Here is an 18,353-nt window from a genome sequence, read left to right as displayed (position 1 = left end):
GGTTTTGGTTAGATTCAAGTACAAAAATCACTGGAAAAGTTAATAGTTTGGGTTGAAATGTCTTGAAACGCGTACAAATCCGTGGAGTTTCACAAATATAGGGTTACCATGGAGACAGGAGCACTTTTTTTTATCAAAGATGTAACGGTTAGCGTAACCTCTTACGTCAGAGATGAACACCGAACTCAAAGGTATTAATTATTTATTTTATTTCTCATTTAAAGTAGCTGGGTTCAGTCACAGTTTATGAAATGAGCGCTTTATTCGTTTTTTCAGTCAGTTGGCTAAAAATCCTTAATTAAGTACCAGCTAACACGGTTATTCCTCGAAATGTAACTTCCGTTTTCTTAGACAAACATTAACCCGCTGAGACAAACTATTGTACGCATGCGCAGGATGTGTTCGCGTCTTCCGTCTTTACGTCAGTGTTTTCCTAAATGATGGCAGAGCTCCACAAACGTCGACGCGGTGTCAGCGACAGAAAGTTGTCACCTGAAGGGGCCACATCTGCTGAAAGCTCCACCGTGGTTCTGAAGCTGCTGGCTGCGGCTTTTTACGGAGTTAGTTCATTTCTCATCGTCGTCGTCAACAAAAGCGTCCTCACCAGCTACAGGTAAAAGTGCAAAGTGCAAACAGGACTTAATAAGGCTGCTCTGTGAAGGACGTGGTGGTCGTTTAAATGAAGGGAGAACATACACATACACATACACTTCAACAACAGTTTCATTTTGGCCCCCAAGAACACCAAACCTGACTTAAAAAGCACAACATGTCACATTTTTTTATTTAGCTTTTCAGCCATGTGTTTTTGCTCGACTGTCAAACTGTCTGGACAATGGCGAAAAAAGTATTTATATTTATTTAATTCATAAAAGTTGCAAAAATAAAATGCATAATGACAAAAGTGCATATTCTCACCAAAATCTAAACTGTAAGAGATTTCAAAAGTAAAACTTAATTTGTCATACATGAGACAAATTGCAGTCAGAAATGAAAATGACCATGAAATTGGATTATTACTGAAGTATTAATGTGTAAGCAGCATTTTAATGTCCTGGGGCGGGGTCACTATTTATATAGTGTTGCATATTAATGTGTAACTGCATTATATTTTGTATGTTCCCTATAAACTCTTTAATATTATAATTTGTAATGTTAGTAAGTTTAAATGTTATGCAGTAGAGTACAGGATTTGCCCACTATGAAAATATCTATGTACAGTATATACCGTAGTACTCCTCCTCATGTGATGATATTCACCAGTAATATCACAGAGGACACTGTTGTCCTTGACGGCAGCCGCTGCCCTGGATGAGCAGTGAACCAGAGGTTGACCTGCAGCAGAGAGGCAGCTGTCTCGCATGATGACACAGTAGAGATTTATTTTAGGCCATTTGTATTCTACTGCTTTAATGATGTGTCAGTTCAATCTTTGCTTTGTCACTATTTTTCCTCATTCATTACATTGTCTACATGTATTGCAGATTTCCGTCATCAACATGTGTTGGAATTGGCCAAGTAAGTGTTTCTAAAGATTCTGAAGCTTATTCATCAATAACCTCCTGTTGACTCAGACAGGCCGTGACGTACTGTGTCTCTCTGCTTCAATAACTTTGCAGATGCTGGCTACCATTGTAGTTCTGAGGACTGGAAAGATGTTGGGTGTTATCTCGTTTCCGGATCTGGATCTGAGTATACCACGGAAGGTGAGCCACAAGATAGATTATGAATTAGACTCTGACTAAAATAGATGATAATAATCGGAGGGGTAGTGTCATATTAAAGATCACAACTACACTCTGGCTTCAACGTGCTGGGTATCTTATGTTTCCAGATGTTCCCGCTGCCTCTCCTCTATGTTGGGAATCAGATAACAGGACTGTTTGGGACACAACGACTCAAGTTAGAGCTTGTTATCTATTAACTGGCATATCGTTATATGATATAAAACATAATTTCCTTAATATGAAGCAGCAAAATATAACAGTGTTTTCTCCTCATCTAGTTTACCCATGTTCACAGTCCTGAGGAGGTTCAGTATTTTACTTACCATGGTGTTTGAGGGAATCTTACTGAAGTAAGTGTAGCTTTTCAATTCCTCTGCAGCAATTTAATGTGAATGTGTTCACAACTGAAAATGATTCATGTTGATAACTGACATCAATTTGCTTCTCTGCAGAAAGACTTTCTCTACGTCAGTTAAGATCACAGTGTTTACTATGATCTTTGGTGCTTTCATTGCTGCCAGGTGAGATGAAATCATACATAAAAGCACATACATACCCATTTCCCTGGCAGTGCGTGCAAGCTTGTATTTCACTCTTTTGCATGATCTGTGTTTTGCAGTGCTGATTTAGCGTTCGATCTTGTAGGATACATATTCATAATGCTGAACAATGTCCTAACAGCAGCCAGTGGGGTCTATATGAAGCAGAAACTGGACTCTAAGGTGAGTAGAGCCGCTAATCACGACCTCAGTGTGATCCTTCTTTTGCACCTTATGTCTGAAAGTATGCTGCTGTCCTCACAGGATCTGGGTAAATATGGACTTCTCTACTACAATGCTTTGATCATGACTTTACCTACTGTGGCGTATGCTTACTACACAGGAGACTTGCAAATGGTAAGGGAGACAAATGTATTTATAGTTTAGTGTTCGATAATTGGAGTTAGTTGTTTAGACTCTCCATTGTGTTGCAGGGTTTGGAGTATGATGGATGGTCTGATCAGCTGTTTGTCGTGCAGTTTGTCCTCTCCTGTGTCATGGGGTAAACTAACATATTCTTCCCATCATTTGTTAATAGATAATATCTGCTGCTCTCGCCTAATTCTTCTTCAAACTCTTGCACAGCTTCATTCTGATGTACTCCATCATGCTGTGCACACAGTACAACTCAGCACTCACCACCACCATTGTGGGCTGCATCAAGGTACGTCATGTAAAGTTGCTTCTGCCATTTATTTGCTGTTTCACGAGTGCAAATGTGTGTGGTGACCTCGTCTGTGATTCCTGCAGAATATTCTCGTGACCTACATTGGAATGGTGTTTGGTGGAGACTACATATTCACCTGGACCAACTTTATAGGTCTAAACATAAGGTAAGACAGACACTGTAAGAAATATGTTTTTGCTTTTTTTATGCCGAAAGTTAGAACAGTTACTGGACACAGGAGGAATCAGCTAGTTTAGCTCCGTCTGGAGGTAATAAAATGCATCTTGCTTGATAATGAACATGTTCCATTTTCTTTAATTCGCACAAAAACCATTTAATCCAAGTGTAAAAACAACATGTTGTGGTTTTACGTTATGTCCAGGACTGTTACTTGGCTCTGATTATTTTCCTTTAAACCAGCTGAAACTGCTTCTGCCAAGAAGTAGAACACAACCCCAGATAATGCCACCAAATGTTGTTTTTACACTTGGATTAAATAATCAAGATATAACATGTTAATTATGAGTTTTAGAGGTGTTAGCTCCTTCTCCACATGCTAAGCTTACAGACACAGATATGCGAGTGGTATCAACCCTCTCTCTATTTCCAGTTTGGGATTAGATTTTGTCAACATTTGTTTCCCGCAGCATTGCTGGCAGCCTGGTGTACTCATATATCACCTTCACACAGGAACAAACAAGTAAGAACATTATAAAGTAATAACAATCAAACATTGTTTAATGTGTAGAATAATCTGTAATGTTTTCATGAAACAACTTGCTTTAAGCTTGTGACATCTTCATCTTACAGAAAAGGCGTAAACCAGAGACCCACTGTAACACTGAAGACCTACATCCAGAATGTATTTTATATTGTTTATATATGGACACACATGCAGTGTATGTGGTTGGATGGGTTTAAGCCATCCTGTTAATGTTTTACATTTATTCCATTTTTCTATTTTATCATCAGTTTTCAGTACAATCACTGAATGTTGTTTTCTGGTGACTCAATTGTCAATTTTTATATCTGTAATCAAGTGCCTTAATTTTTTAATAATTAATTTATAATTTATTTCACTGACTGAGTATTTTAGAACAGAGAAATCTATTAAATGTATTGCTTTGTAAAGTGTTGTTTTTTGCTGTATTCATGTCCATGCAGTCTGGAAACTCAAAATACAACAACTTATATTCATTAATACATTTATTAAATATAGCCAATGTTATTCCATTCATAGCCAGTTTTGGAATACACTTCATTTTTATTCATGTAATTTACAGAGAAAAAAAAACAGACATTATCAATAAAGGAAAAAAAAAAAAAAGACTAAATGGATCGTCTTTTGAGACAAACTTATCTTAATTTGTGAATGTAAATTCAAAACTGGAATACAAAGAAAAACACTTAAGCTGAACAGCTACTGTACCAAAATGGTTAAAGGTCTTCAGGTCATACGCTCATGTCAACCTGGCCCGTTTACCTGCTGGAAATCCACTGCTCTGAAGCCACTTAGAGAAAAGACAGTACATGTTGGCTGAAACTAAGAGCTTTAAATAAGCAGTTTTTTAACCAAAGGCAAGCTGCACATTAAATTATGATGTACAAAAGATGCTTCTCTGCAGCAAACATTTCAGAAAGAGCAGGGTCATGTTAGGAATGGGAAGTGCTGCCAAACTGAGGGAGGAAAAAAAGGAATGGCTACTTTTTATAACATACATGTCAGAGCAACATAGGCGAAAATAAGTTTCTCAACAAAAAGCACAGCCTACAAGGAAGACCAGAAAGAACAGAGATGAACAGACGGTTATAAAAAAAAATGTACCAACTGCTCAAGGTAAGAAATCTATACAAACTTTACATTAAAAATCACGGACGTTCTGTCTAGTAAAAACAAAGCGTTGAGCAAAGCACTGACTATGAAAATCCAAAAATACAGCGATCTTCTACGTGATGAGTTATAATACAGGACATCACTGATGTCAGCTGCTTTACACAAACAAACCTGCAGGGGGAGAAACCCATTGGTTTATTTATCAGAGTCAAACAGACAGCCGTGACAGAGGCCAGAGCGGGTTCAGAGGTGAAGGAGTGAAAAATGTTATTCTGCTGGGTTTCATCACCACTCCTTATCAATAACGATGAGAAACATACAATCAAAGTGCAACTAAAGCGAACCGGCGACAGCACCGGCTCACTTATTTTGTGTTTGCCTACTTTGCCTCTTTTTGACAACTTCAGCACATAATCGTTTAAAACATGTCCCCAGTTTCAGCAAATGTTCAAATGGCTTGAACAGCAAACACCCACCATAGACTTTTCTTTTTTTTTGTTAAAAAATATAAATATCTCTTGTGTAAAAAAATATTACAGGGAATTTATTTTCTTTGAGTACAAATAGAAAAAAAAAAACAGATTCTTGGCAAAAATTTGTCAGTCTCCAAAAAGGGAATAAAGGTGATGGTAGAAGGTGTTAAGTAGGACATGATGGAGCTGTGATACTTTGGGATGAGCTTTGCAGGCAGTCACTACATGGATGGGTTGGAGGAGGGGGCTGCGGGGCAACCACTGCCCCTCCTGGAGGATCAGCTGCAGTTTGGTTGGCTGTGTTCTTCAAGGTGTGATTTTCAGTGACCTTTGACCTTATCAGAGAGTGAGTCATAGAGTCCTTTCTCTCAGGAGATACTACACTTGAGGGCTGAGAGGGGCTCATCTTCCTCCTCCTCTGCTCCCCTTGCCCATAAGTGGGGAAGGGGCAACTTTTTTGTTTCTACTCCAAATCAGTGTCTATTAGTCAACTTCGCCAAGCTCAAGAGGCTTTTAGTTCTCCGGTGTTCTGGAGGGTTCCACCTCACTCTGAGCCAGCGGCTCTGCCTCCATCCTGCACCTCTTGGCCGGCCTGTCGTGTGCCACCGCAGTGTCTCTGTGGTCCATGGGCGGCTCCAGTGAACCATTTCGGTCGTGGTTTGGCGCACTGGGCTGGCTGCAGCCGTTGGAGTTGTTGTCTGAAATGGGAGGAGGAGCTTCCACTGACGGATGAGAAGGACCGTTGGACTGAACTGGCTCAGGTTTGACTTGGTTTGCTGGAGGTAACTGAACGCCTTCTGCTGGGTGGCTGGAATTGTGGCCTGCAATACCTGACGAAGAAGAGGAAGAGTGAGACATCTGAGACAAAGAATAGTTTAAACAAATAGTTACACTTATTCACTTTCTTGTTGAGTTACACAACAAAATCGATAGCACTCTGATATCTGTCCATTAGTTTGAAGCTACATCCAGCAGCTGGTTAGCTTAATTCTTGTCTGGGAGTAGTAACTTCTCTGCTGGTTGCCAGGCAACTGGCTCCAGCACATAAATGGTAAATGGACTGCACTTACATAGCACTTTTCTAACTTAGGAGACAAAGCACTTCCCAGTTTTTTTGCCTGATCCACACACAAACAAACACACACACACACACACACACACACACATATACATACAAATGGCAATTGAGCCCCACCGTTAGACACAGTGTCTCAAGGACACTTCAACATATGGACAGGAGGAGGTGAAAGTTAAACCCGCTCTACATCCTGAGCCACAGCCGCCTCTGTCCTTTGTGTGTGTATATGTATGTATGAATGTTGCATTCATCAGCTCACCGTTCTGACTGCTGCTGTCTTCCCTCTCAGAGTGGCTGGCGCTGCTGCTGGAGGTGGTGGGAGGAGGCGAGGCCGCCCTGCTGGATGTTGCGCTCTCCGTCTCATCCAGCAACCGGTCCATGTAGTCTCTGAAATACAGCAGAGTGCAACAACTGTCAGCTGTTTTTGTGGAATTGCGTTTCTGTGGGGGTTTTTTCCCACTTAATTTTATTGAAGACAAAATTGCAGCTACATCAAGTTTGGATGGACAACTTTTGTGGTACTGCTATTTTCATGTTTGCACTTAACACACCCAAGACTGAATGCAGCATTTGTCTGTATATAATTAAGCTAACACTAAGTATTCATTATTATCATATTTAGGCACTTCAGAGATTTGAATCACCATCTATCAAAATAAAAAAGAACAATCTGAAACAGGGAAAAACCATGGAGTCATAACATTAGTGAGCACTGCACTGAAACTAATTTAGAAGCATACAAAACTCAATCATTTCATTTTAATAATTTACAACATGCATATTAGCAATGTACTGGGGTTTTTTTTTTTTTAAACTTACGTGACACCAGGGTGAAGGTTGTATTTCCTTTTCCCAAGTCTGGTTTGCTGTGCAAAGAAATCATAACGCTCAGACTTCTTCCACATGTAATAAAAGGCCACACATTCTCCTACAGACCTAGTTCTCACCTGAAAGATTTAATTCAGCAGACATGAAATAGCAATTATTACCATCGTCTGAAGAGACAGATTCAGAACAAAACAAAGAAAGAGACAAATCAAATTATAGCTCAGGTGTCTAAATAGACAGTGCTCAAAACACAAAGAAATTTCATTTGTCTCAAAATGCAACACGGTTCAAATCGAGCCGATTTCAACTGTGTTGCATCCAACAGCCACAAAACAAATACATCAACACAAATGTCAAATTAATGTCATGCTTATCAAATTATTTCAGTGCAGTGAATATATTATATTTCATCACAAATATTAAATCATGAAGTTTTCACGCACTTGTCTTACCTTGTTGGCCTGTATTAAGTGAAAATCTTTCCCATAGGCTTTTAGTCCTTGTTCAAAATTTCTACATTCCTCTTCAGTCCAGACAGATAACTCCTCTGCAGAGAAGATAATTCACATAACACATTAACACTTCAGATCTTTGCTGAAAATAAGCAGAGTAGAGGTGGAAATCTCAAAGCACCTCACAATTTGACTCAGAGTCAGAGGGCTACAATGTGATGAAATGTTTACTGGCGCATCTTGATGCATCAACATTTTGATTTCTATACTTTATTTATTTTTGTACAGTTCTTAGTTCCCTGAAATACAAGACAAAAAAATTACAAAAAACTGTGGAGAACATTAAGGGAGACTCTGCTTACCTCTGGCTGCTTTTACATTAAACCGAAGTCTTCTTAAAGCTTCCTCTGTGTCAAAGTCACATTTCACAAGTTCATACAATGCCTGCAGAGATACAAGTAGAACACGTTTTCATTAGACTTGTGAAAAGCTGTACACATGTTATAACTGATCTTGTCTCTCTTATTTAAAAGGGTGAGGCTGGTCTTATATCTTTATTACCATCAACAATTCCCATGAAAATACTAAAACTCACTTTTAAACTTCCCTGTCCTGTGTCTGTCACACAGCGCCAAGCTGATGATGTAATGTCATTGTGAGAGTGTAACACTCCTGAACCGTTGGATAAACTGAAGTGTAAATGTGCTGGTGGTGGCAGATGAAAGGTCAGGAGTCACTAAAGTCATTAAGGATTCTCTCTGTGCAACTTGAATGTTTCTGTCATATTTTGTGCCACCTGGTAGATATTTCACTGATTATGTGAACCATATATATGTGAGACAAAGTTCATGGGGATCTATTAGTAACTGAAATAATGAATGTTATGGAGAGACTAAAAGCCAAAAAAATGTTATATCTTGTTGCTAGAGGAAAAGTCAGTAGGATTCATTCTGTGGAGCCCATGAATGTCAACCAATCACTGCTGATTAACCTGACCTTGATTTTGTCAATTAATTGATAGGTTTATTTTGGGGCTGTTAATTGACTGAAATATTTAATCATATGATGGTCATGACTTAACTTGTGATTAATCGCAAATTAATTGCTTTTTTTTCTAAACCTACTTCAAAAGGATATTTCTTTTGTAGGACACATTAAGTGTTGGTGTTGGTCATTTCATTGGAGAAAAAGTAAAATTACAGCAAGACTCATCTTTTAATACTGGCTGCAGATGTAGTTCTTACCTGTTCATTGTCTTTGATATGAGATCCCTCTGGGATTGCATCTACTCCCTTCTCCTCTCCTGTTCGCCTCGATGCTTCTGTCAAGAACTCCACCACTTTGCCTTCAGGAAGACACTCGGGGTTCCACAACAGCTGGTCGTCATTTTCATAAACTACAGAAGGGCAACAAGATTATAACATTTTGCCCACTACTTTATTTTATTTGGATCTAGACTGGATATACAGTTAAACAACCTAAATATTCATGAGCCAGCTTACCTTTTTCATTATCTTTATATTTACATAGGCCGACAGGTGTTTCTGCCTGATACATGGATCCCACCATAATTTCCTTTTAGAAATAAAGACACAGTTAAGACTGAAGTGTAACCAAATCAAAAATATGAATTGACAGAGACAGCGTATACACTTGATAAAGCTTTTTCACTCAAACAAACACTTTTTATACATTTACTTTTTCAGTCTAGTTGACCCTTACTATTTCACATTTTCAGTGTTTCTGATGGATTAATCTCAGCTACCTGGGATACTTTGAACAATCAAACTGCTTCTGGCCTCACTGTGGATTTACCAGCAGACTTGTCTTTCAACGAATTATTTCACTGCCGAAAACTGGAAAATTACACTGTCCTGGACGTTTTATACAGAATTATCAGCTTTAAAACACACACAAGATTCCACCTCTACAGCAGAAGGTGAGGGCAGAGTCTTCGTTGGATGTAAGAGATAAAGGAGGATGACAAAAGCATGACTCCCTGGTCACAGCATCCCAACTGAACCTCACACTCTGTTGGAGCCTTATTGTAGGATATGTAATAAGATGTAAAAATGTCCTGCATGCCAAGTGTCACAGTCATCATCACGGCCCAGAAAGTATCTCATATCACACTGAACACATTCCAGCCAGCTTCTTTAAAACTGTCTGAAAGTGCCTGTCGGCTGACCTACTTTCTATTTTCAACAGTTCCTTGCAGACTGGTTATTTCCCAGACATTTTAAAAAATTGCATTATGTGCCCACTCAAAATTTCCAATTAGCTGTTCCTTCACAAAATCTTGAAACAAAACAAAAAGCACACAGTTGACAGACTACTTAAACAAAAGCATCTTATTTGATCTGTTCCAGTCTGATTTCAGAGGAAAGCACAGCACAAAAGTTGCTATGATCAAAGTCTCGAAGTCAACTGTGACAGGAAAAAAATGTTCCATTATTGCAATTGGCCTCAGTGCAGCCTTCAATGCTGTTGATCATTCTCGTTGAGAGGCTGGAAAAACTGAGTTGGTATTAGATGGTAACTTGGTGTCGGTTACAAGCTTCTACTCACAAAGAACTGAAGTTCCACATGGGGTGCCACAGGGTTCTGTCCTGGGTCCGTTACTTTTCAACCATCTTGTTTGTTCTGACAAATGTTTTCGTAAGTGCAAAATAAATATAGCTCTACTTTGTACAAAGGTGTGGGTGTGTGTGTGTGTGTGTGTGTGTGACACTGACAAATGAGACTACTACATACCTTTTTCCAATCTTCAGATGGAACATAGTCCTCATCTTCATCTGACTCCTCCTCCGCATCGTTATTAGCTGAGACACAATGTGACATCAATTTATTGACTTTGTTCTGAAATACACACACAGCTACCTTGCAACAAGAAGAAAGAAAATGCAACAAGATAAGATGGCACATACTTTCAAAGTACTTCAGTTTCTGGGGACGAATAAGTTCTGCTGTGCAAAGGGACCTGACTGAACGTGTGCGAACCTCAGACGGTGCCTGGGCTTCATCCCCCTGTGCTGATGTGCTCTTAATTCCCTCACCCTGAAAACATACACACACACACACACACACACACATTAAGTCACAACACTGCAGAAACACAACAGTCAACACAAAAAAATATTTAAATTCTGTTTGGTTTTTAAAGACAAAAGGAACTCAACACCAACACACCTCATTTCTTTTCAGCTCGCCAGTGCTTCGGCTGCTTTCATCATTGTCCAGGTCTTCTTCCTCATCCTCTTCCTCATCTTCTTCCTCTGGTTCTTCCTCCTCTTCTTCATCCTCATCTGCTGGTGAACCACCCCCATAACCATAAAGACTCAGCAGCTCATGAATGGGCATTTCTCCTTCCTGTCGAAAGAGAAGTGACAATGCGGTAAAATTAAAGCTACACCACAAAACAAAAAAAGGGCTACAAGCCTGAAACTCACCCGTGCAAGATCTTCAATCTCATTAGCATTGGTTTCATCTGCTGCCTCCAACATTTCTTCTTCCTCCAGGGTGCGTTCATCGTCAAAGTCATGGACAAGCATGTCTGCTGATGGGTCGAAATCATGGTCATCAGAACCTGCTGAACCTCCTAAAGCAAGTAAACCACAAGCTTTTTAGATGTCTTTGCAAATAAATATATGGCTGAATTACTCTTTAGTATACATAAGTATCTTTGTTTGTATTGATGACAGCTTTGTTTACTAAATGTCAGATGGCAATCACAATTGACTATATCTTCTGTCAATCTACTATTCAATAAGGCTACAAATTGTTTCAACACTAGTCTGGATACAACATTTCCTTGAGGAAATTTTGAGCAAAACAAACACAGATTTCAGCTAAAATGTGTTAGCTTAATGCTTTTCTTTGTCATACATGGTAGTGAACTGAATATCTTTGGGTTTAGGACGTTATCGTTGGCATTTTCTGACTCGTTCAAGACAAAACAATCAAAAAAAAGATCAGCACATCAAACAATAATGAAAATAATGATTTATTGCAGCCATAGTCCAATCAGTATGTCGTCCCTGAATGTATAAAATTACAGATATGGTACCCTTAGTTTGGCTTTTTTAAATAACTTTTTTAATTCCTAAAAGTTGATCCCAATCAAAAATACGCTTTACTCCTGTTAACATGACTAATGTAAGCAACCTCCATTAATAACGTCTGCACAATAATACTTTATTTTCTTATTATCATTATTATTGATAACTGAACTTTAAAAATATTACTATTAACGAAAATACCTGTCAATCAATTTGGTAATGACATGTCCCAATTGTAACTTTTTCTTCTTTTTTTTAATTTTTGTTTATTTATTAAGCTTCATACTAAATTGAGTGCTATTAACTTTTAAAGTCTTGTAAGGCACCTAAATAACAGAAAGGTCAAAAATGGTATGTACCTGGGCTCGAATTCCCGAGGGAGGACTGCAAAACGGAGAAGATAAACATAAATGAAGTTACAGAACAGCGTTAGGACCAAAAATCACACAACTTGTACAATTTCACATGCATTGCGTTGTATATACTTCAACTATTGCAGTGAACCTCTTCCTTTGAGGAGAGAAACAGAAGTTGACAAAAAAAGCGCGCCTGACCCACTGCCCTGAAAGCTTGACTGTGCAGTTCAACAAGAAAAGAAACAAAGACTGACACCACTTCCTGCGGGGAAATTTAAGTAGCGGCTCGGTGCTGAAAAACCTGATGAAGCACAGAACTGTTTACTGCCTAGATTCAACCATAATTACCTACACAGGACGAGTGCTTACTAAGTTTATTTGCCCAACTGGCTAACTTAGATAACAAGTTACAAGCTAATTCAATTTATATATGTTTAGCTAACGCGTCCAAACTAAACTTGCTATCAACTACCTGAGAATAGAGAGAGGAAAACAACACATAAAACATATCCCATCCTCTGACGCTGCCGGTATGAACGTGATTCAAATCGTAAATATGTATAATTAAATGTTCCCAAACAAAACCGCGAAGTAATACCGCTAACCGTCGCGGCTAGCGCAGCTAACGTTAGCTAAAGCCGAAGTTTACTAGAACATGTTCGTCTCAGTAAACAGCTGTTACCTAGCAACCCAAACGACCCACTCTAGCTGTGGTGTATTAAAGCTTCAATACACAAACTACGCGTACATTAGTCTGGAGTTACTATCTTGCAGGATAAAATAATATTTTTTCTCTCGAATATTTATTTCACTTTCTTACCTCCGCCATGTTTGCAATCCTGCAGGGTCACGACAGGGGTCAGCGACAGTTCCCGGATGTAGAGCCCCGCCCACCTCCAGGATGGAGAATAATGCCTCCGAAATACACTGAGTGCTCTAACGAATATAATGTATAATAACTAAAGTATTAACTTTTAACATGCACACAGATCTTACGACAGAATATCAAGGCCATACTGTGTGGAGAATAAAGTCGTAGTATTACAAGAATAAAGAAGTGTTGGAAGGTTATTAACTGGAAGTGGTCGACTACAATGCTACCGGTGGTTACAACTGATATTAGCACTTTTTTCTCCTGAGACATTATTCTCATATTCTCAAAAATACACATATTTTCTCTCACTGTGGCCTTAGTACTCTGTCGCAGAGTAGAGACACAGATCTGTTATTATGAGTAGAATACACTGTAATATTATAGTAATGACAAATATTCAACTTTACTCATAAGATACAGTTAAGCAATGAACAATGTAAATACAATTGAACATTTTTGACAGATGAATATCTTACAGCATTGGATCTAACAGATGCTGTTCATTGTCTCATATTAATTATTAGACTTATTTCACAAAACACATTTTGACTTGTCAGTAAATGAGAAGCACAGGTGAATAACATTAACAATGGCTCACTTACACGAAAATGTCCCAGTAACTTATGTCACTGAGTGAACATGGACAATGCCATTAATGTTATTCATATAACACCTGTACTTTTTATGACAACACAAAATGATGACACATTGAAAAAGGTGTATTTAGGTTTTAATAAAAAATAAATAAACAGTTTTTTTTTAAACAGCTGCATTTAAATTCTTTAAAGGTGGATTACTGACCCGGCCAGTGGTGTCAGTACCCAAGGGCCCCTTATTGTAATGCCTCAACTGTGAAAACCCTGGGTGGTTAAACATCCTGTGTGTAAATCCCGAGAATGTAAGAGAGGAAGGACTGTATTATGTGAAATAAGTAATCGATGTTACCAGATATTATAGAAAACAAGCTCATTTTACAATGTATCAATTGCTTTAAGTGACAGAGCTAAAAGACCTGACTAAGTCAAATTTTACATATTTTAACTGTCATCAGTTTTGTATAGCAACGTGCATTTGATTTGAAAAAATATATAACAGAAACTATATTTTGGATCTTTGTTGTTTAGCACCACTAGTTCCATGTTTGTATATGTTTGAAATGGGCCGGTAATGACAGGTTCAAGATCATCTCTATCCCATGACACAGTTCAATTAGGCAACAAGTGGACTGGTAAATGTCTTTTCTCAGAATCATTGATTTATGTTCATGATAGTATCCACACACTCCACTATGTTGCTATGTAGAAAGCCATCACCTCAGTTTGTCGTGAGAGTGATATCTCAACCCATCCATTAGGCAACAATTTGCTAAATCCATGGCAATAAAATCTTTGCAGTTTAAACATAAAAGAGCAATTCCTTCTCTTTAACATTTACGAAAATGTAGACAATCAGCGATCCTTCTAATGGCCTGGATTCCCACACATATCCCAAATGGCCAGAATTACGTCTGTTGTTTGAAACTAAATGACAATTTTGCAAGATAATACACGCTGCTTCCTCAGAATTGACCTGAGGAAGACGTCAGATAGGGTGTGACACTGCTGGAGGCTCTACATAAAAGGGCTGATAAGGATAGATGTTTTAAGGACAATCAAAAACAGAGTGTGTTTGTGTCGAAGGTATCTCAGCACAGTATCTGGCTTCATATCTGACAGCTCCATGAAATCCCTACTCCTCTTGGCGATGGTGCTGTGTGTGTGGTGTGTGGCACAGGTTCAGACACATGATAATACAGACACACTGCGGCTATGTGGTCGGGCATTTGTGCGGGCGGTGGTATACACTTGTGGAGGATCTAGGTGGAGAAGGCTGATGGGAAACGAGGAGGCTGTGCCAGATGGTTAGTATATCTTCACTTGTGCTGTTATTTCATGTCATTTTAAAAGAATAGCAAAATAATAGCCTTGGCTCCTGTTAAACAAAGGCTGATATCTTTTCACAGGCAGCAAGGATCCAAACCTCCTAAAGACAACAGACGTGTCAGAGATGGACCTTCGTCGGCGGGACCAAAATCAGGCGTTAATGTTGGTGTGTTGTCAACTAGGCTGTCGAAGAAGTGACCTCTCCATGCTCTGCTAGAGGACAACATCCCAAGGAGTTCATCATCAATCGGTCACAGCAATTCATTAGTTTCAAATATAACCATCAGAACATGTTTAGGGTGATTTGATTTCACTTTCCATGCTAGCAAAATTAGTAAATAAAAAAAACACCATGAATTTTGGTAACAGTTTCTTGTTTTATCTTGTTATATGTGTGGCAAAATGTGCACCATAGATACAGAAAAGTTCAACACCAGCAATATTTTCATAACAGTTAGAAAAGCATGACAAAAATGAGTCCTGTGTACTTAACATCCATGGCAGTGTCTGTGCTTCACTCAAAGTAAACAGCGTAGACAGTTGCCACACCAAGCAGAGAGCTGTTCTTGAAGGAGTAAGAGGCGAAGGTGTCATTAGATGCATCCCAAAGACAACGGCTGCTGATCTGCATGCTCTGTCCTGTGAGCTGGCCGATGTGAACCAGGGTGACGATCTTATATCGGGGGATCATGAGATCCTTTACACGGGCTCTTATCACCTGAGGGAGGCAATCCAGACAATGAACCTTGATACAGCAGAAAGCCTGAGATTATACTAAGGTGCTACACAAATGAGTTTTCACAGAATGTGTCCAATTTTTATTTACCTCACTTATGGTTTTTGTCATTTGTCGAGACCACTCTACTTCATATTTCTCCTCTTGGAGGTAACTGGTGAGAACATCCTTCAGTATGTCTGTGACAGCAGGAACAGGGAAGCGTTTGTAAGGTCCTGTGGTAAAGAACAAAAAAACAATAACATGGCTGGATAGGCGACTTTTTGTATGACTGCTTTGGTATTAAATAGGGGTGTAAAAACACATTTATGCATTGATTTGAACTAAAGCAATGTGCATTGATTGAAAAGCTTGGATAGATTCAAATCTGCCATTAATATTGCATCAAATTATCTGATGCTTTGACAAGTTTCCATCACTAATGAAAGAGTGAGGGTTTTTTAGTTTTAAAAATGCAGTTATTAAAATCAGTCCCTTGATGTAAGGTTGAAGTAGTGAAATTAATCAAATCCAAATTAAATTAGATCAAATCATCAAATTCTTTGATGAACTGAATCTGAGTTGAAAGAATTAAAATCAGTTTTATGAAAGTGTAGCCAGTGTGTTCGTCATGGTCATGTCATGCTTATCTCACCCATCTGGTAGGTGTTCTCCATTGACACAACCATCCGTGCATTGTCGTCATGGTGTGCTAGTTCATCTATGCACGACACAGTACTTATAGAGCTGAAACACAAGATCAGGATGAAGACACTGACAGAACAAGGAAGTCTGACCTCCAAATAAGTAGTTACTATAGAGTTGACTTCCAAATATCAAAATCATAAAGATACTATGAAAGGACTGAAAAAGAATAACAACAATGATAAAGGGTGGATATCAGTTCATATTGTTGGGCTGTTTGGACAACTCACTCCTTTGTCCTGCCAGTGGTTTCTTTGCCTCTGACTCCATGGCTTCCCTCTGAAGATGCCTTTCCTGCCTTCTTTTCTCTTCTTTGGGATTTGTCTTTAAGTTGATCAGACATGACAGCCTTCTCTTCCTTTAGCTCGTCTTTACAGGATGAAAAACCTGCATTAAATATATTGTCAGTGGCTCATTTAATATCAAAACATATTGTAGTTCAGCTCAAATGGTGCTTGGAGCATAACTCGTATCAAAAACACACCGTCTATAAAGGGTTAGGGTTGCTCACTTAGCTTTTAAATTAACCTCGTTGCATTGGCTCGTTTGTAAATCGATAATTCTTTGGATTAACGCTAACTGGATGAGAGAATATGTTTACAGGACATATCGTGTCAAAATGGGACATCCAGGATTATTCGTGAGTAAAATTTAACATGTTTTTACCGATTTCAGGACCTCTTGAACCGAACAGAACAAACTACTAACTTGACTCGTCCTGGAGAGTTTGATGTTGCCATGACAACCGTCGTCAGGGCAGTAGGCGGGGTTCCCAACGTGAAGGGTGACGTCGGTTCCTGTGACGTGTGTCCTAAATAAACTAATAAATCCATGACTAAACTGCTCTATAGCTACAATGCAATTAGCTTGTCGGGACATTTTTATACATGACCTGAAAAAAAGAGCCTCAGAGTCCACTTACAAGGTTTTGCCAAAACCTTTAGCTGCATCTCAAGGTCTTCATCAGCGGATGTCATCACTATTCATTTCAGTTTATTATCACACTATGTATTATTACAAAACAGCTAGTGAGTAGACCTTGTGTCAAGATTTTGTTTTCTTCAAATAGTCTAATCATTTGAGTTTCAAAGGTCATACATTGGAAACAGCAGTTGAGAAAACAAGTACATCACAAGGTCGATTTAGTAGTTGTTCCTGAGCTTTCAGTCATATATATATTGCTGTCCATGTTGAATTAACTGATTCCAAGAATGACCTTGATCCCTTATCTTATAAGCTTACATGGAGGACAGAATGGCTCTAAAAAAAAAATAAAGTTTTTGTTTTTATCAACTAACCTAATAATGTGTCCCCATGCCTTTTCTTTTCCAAGGCTATATTCAACCCAGTTGAGTTTTGTGTAATTTAGGAATAAATCATGATGATTAATTAAAAAGCATTAATAGTTAATGTGCGATTCCATAATCTTATTTACATGGACACACATTAAACTGTAAGAAGTATAAATAAGGAACATAGTTATTTAAACATGACACAGATACAGTACAACCCTGTATGTGACAAATAAAACCTTTGGATAAGTGAATGATGTGCAAATGAGAAAGAGATCATTTTCTCATATTTCCTCTTCTTTATTACCAAGTAAAACAGGTATTACATTATATTGATTTTTTTCATATATTTACTTTCAAAATCTTTGGATGGGAAATTTACATGAAATGTTTGCATATTCTGTGTCTAATACAGTGAAAGAAATACAGCCAAAAAGTTGTAGAAAAAATAAACTTACAGAAACCCTCTGATACTGAGGACTTGTGTATGTTCACAATAAGGCAAAGAAAAACACAAGCGTTGTTAACAGAAACAGTTTGAAGTATTATTCTTAATTAACTCAAAGACCCATGTGTGTTATTTTTTCTTTTTTTTTCTAAAGCTCAACAAGAACTAAATAAAATATTACACCCAATCTGTGAGTCAACACGTCAAAACATTCTAGAAAATGTGATGTTCAAACACATATCAAACCTTAAATGTTGTGACATGAAGCCATGAAATATTTTATGGATGAAATTTAAGGTTCATTTTGTGTGCAAGTCAAACACAGGAGAATGTCAAACACCTACAGCAGATTGATGGGGTGGGAATATTAATGAATACATGCCAA

At 38.4% G+C, this 18,353-nt stretch overlaps 3 protein-coding genes across 4 annotated transcripts; 1 reads left to right on the top strand and 2 right to left on the bottom strand.

The window, feature by feature from the left end:
* Window positions 1-395: 395 nt before the first annotated feature.
* Window positions 396-4,242, top strand: LOC128368777 (UDP-N-acetylglucosamine/UDP-glucose/GDP-mannose transporter-like). The gene is made up of 13 exons (XM_053329657.1): window positions 396-613; window positions 1,485-1,518; window positions 1,620-1,706; window positions 1,835-1,902; window positions 2,006-2,077; window positions 2,180-2,248; window positions 2,347-2,449; window positions 2,531-2,623; window positions 2,701-2,768; window positions 2,852-2,930; window positions 3,017-3,099; window positions 3,581-3,633; window positions 3,744-4,242. The coding sequence occupies exons 1-13, from the start codon at window positions 438-440 to the stop codon at window positions 3,752-3,754; spliced, it is 996 nt and encodes a 331-aa protein (XP_053185632.1). The 5' UTR covers window positions 396-437; the 3' UTR covers window positions 3,755-4,242.
* A 201-nt stretch (window positions 4,243-4,443) lies between these two features.
* On the bottom strand, window positions 4,444-12,853 carry mier1b (mesoderm induction early response 1b, transcriptional regulator). 2 transcript variants are annotated; one of them, XM_053329620.1, is made up of 13 exons: window positions 12,833-12,853; window positions 12,016-12,040; window positions 11,048-11,196; window positions 10,788-10,967; window positions 10,526-10,655; window positions 10,353-10,420; window positions 9,101-9,173; window positions 8,843-8,994; window positions 7,961-8,042; window positions 7,590-7,693; window positions 7,138-7,265; window positions 6,578-6,705; window positions 4,444-6,070 (listed from the first exon to the last, which is right to left on the bottom strand). In XM_053329620.1, the coding sequence occupies exons 1-13, from the start codon at window positions 12,839-12,841 to the stop codon at window positions 5,754-5,756; spliced, it is 1,545 nt and encodes a 514-aa protein (XP_053185595.1). In that variant the 5' UTR covers window positions 12,842-12,853; the 3' UTR covers window positions 4,444-5,753. The 2 variants fall into 2 exon arrangements, with proteins under 2 accessions (XP_053185595.1, XP_053185594.1); XM_053329619.1 differs by lacking the exon at window positions 12,833-12,853 and having other exon boundaries at window positions 7,599-7,693; window positions 12,016-12,213.
* A 2,469-nt stretch (window positions 12,854-15,322) lies between these two features.
* dynlt5 (dynein light chain Tctex-type family member 5) lies at window positions 15,323-16,571 on the bottom strand. Its single transcript, XM_053329683.1, has 4 exons — window positions 16,459-16,571; window positions 16,179-16,270; window positions 15,635-15,759; window positions 15,323-15,526 (listed from the first exon to the last, which is right to left on the bottom strand). The coding sequence occupies exons 1-4, from the start codon at window positions 16,569-16,571 to the stop codon at window positions 15,323-15,325; spliced, it is 534 nt and encodes a 177-aa protein (XP_053185658.1).
* Between the last annotated feature and the right edge of the window lie 1,782 nt (window positions 16,572-18,353).

Source organism: Scomber japonicus, chromosome 12, assembly GCF_027409825.1.
Source record: "Scomber japonicus isolate fScoJap1 chromosome 12, fScoJap1.pri, whole genome shotgun sequence".
NCBI classification, from domain to species: Eukaryota; Metazoa; Chordata; class Actinopteri; order Scombriformes; family Scombridae; genus Scomber; species Scomber japonicus.
The sequence above is the reverse complement of the archived record's forward strand: the minus strand, read 5'-3'. Positions and strand labels throughout refer to the sequence as shown.

Bases quoted from the DNA above. Each gene is read 5' to 3' on its own strand.
- dynlt5 (XM_053329683.1), bottom strand. From the start codon at position 16,571: ATGTCTGATCAACTTAAAGACAAATCCCAAAGAAGAGAAAAGAAGGCA. The intron at 16,271-16,458 runs GTGAGTTGTCCA...CTTGTGTTTCAG, and splicing joins ACCACTGGCAGGACAAAGGA to CTCTATAAGTACTGTGTCGT. The intron at 15,527-15,634 runs GTAAATAAAAAT...TGCCTCCCTCAG, and splicing joins TGACAAAAACCATAAGTGAG to GTGATAAGAGCCCGTGTAAA.
- LOC128368777 (XM_053329657.1), top strand. From the start codon at position 438: ATGATGGCAGAGCTCCACAAACGTCGACGCGGTGTCAGCGACAGAAAG. The intron at 1,707-1,834 runs GTGAGCCACAAG...TTATGTTTCCAG, and splicing joins ATCTGAGTATACCACGGAAG to ATGTTCCCGCTGCCTCTCCT. The intron at 2,249-2,346 runs GTGAGATGAAAT...TGTGTTTTGCAG, and splicing joins GGTGCTTTCATTGCTGCCAG to TGCTGATTTAGCGTTCGATC.
- mier1b (XM_053329619.1), bottom strand. From the start codon at position 12,064: ATGTTTATCTTCTCCGTTTTGCAGTCCTCCCTCGGGAATTCGAGCCCA. The intron at 7,694-7,960 runs GTAAGCAGAGTC...TCTTCTCTGCAG, and splicing joins TAATGTAAAAGCAGCCAGAG to AGGAGTTATCTGTCTGGACT. The intron at 6,706-7,137 runs GTAAGTTTAAAA...GCTGTATTTCAG, and splicing joins AACCTTCACCCTGGTGTCAC to AGACTACATGGACCGGTTGC.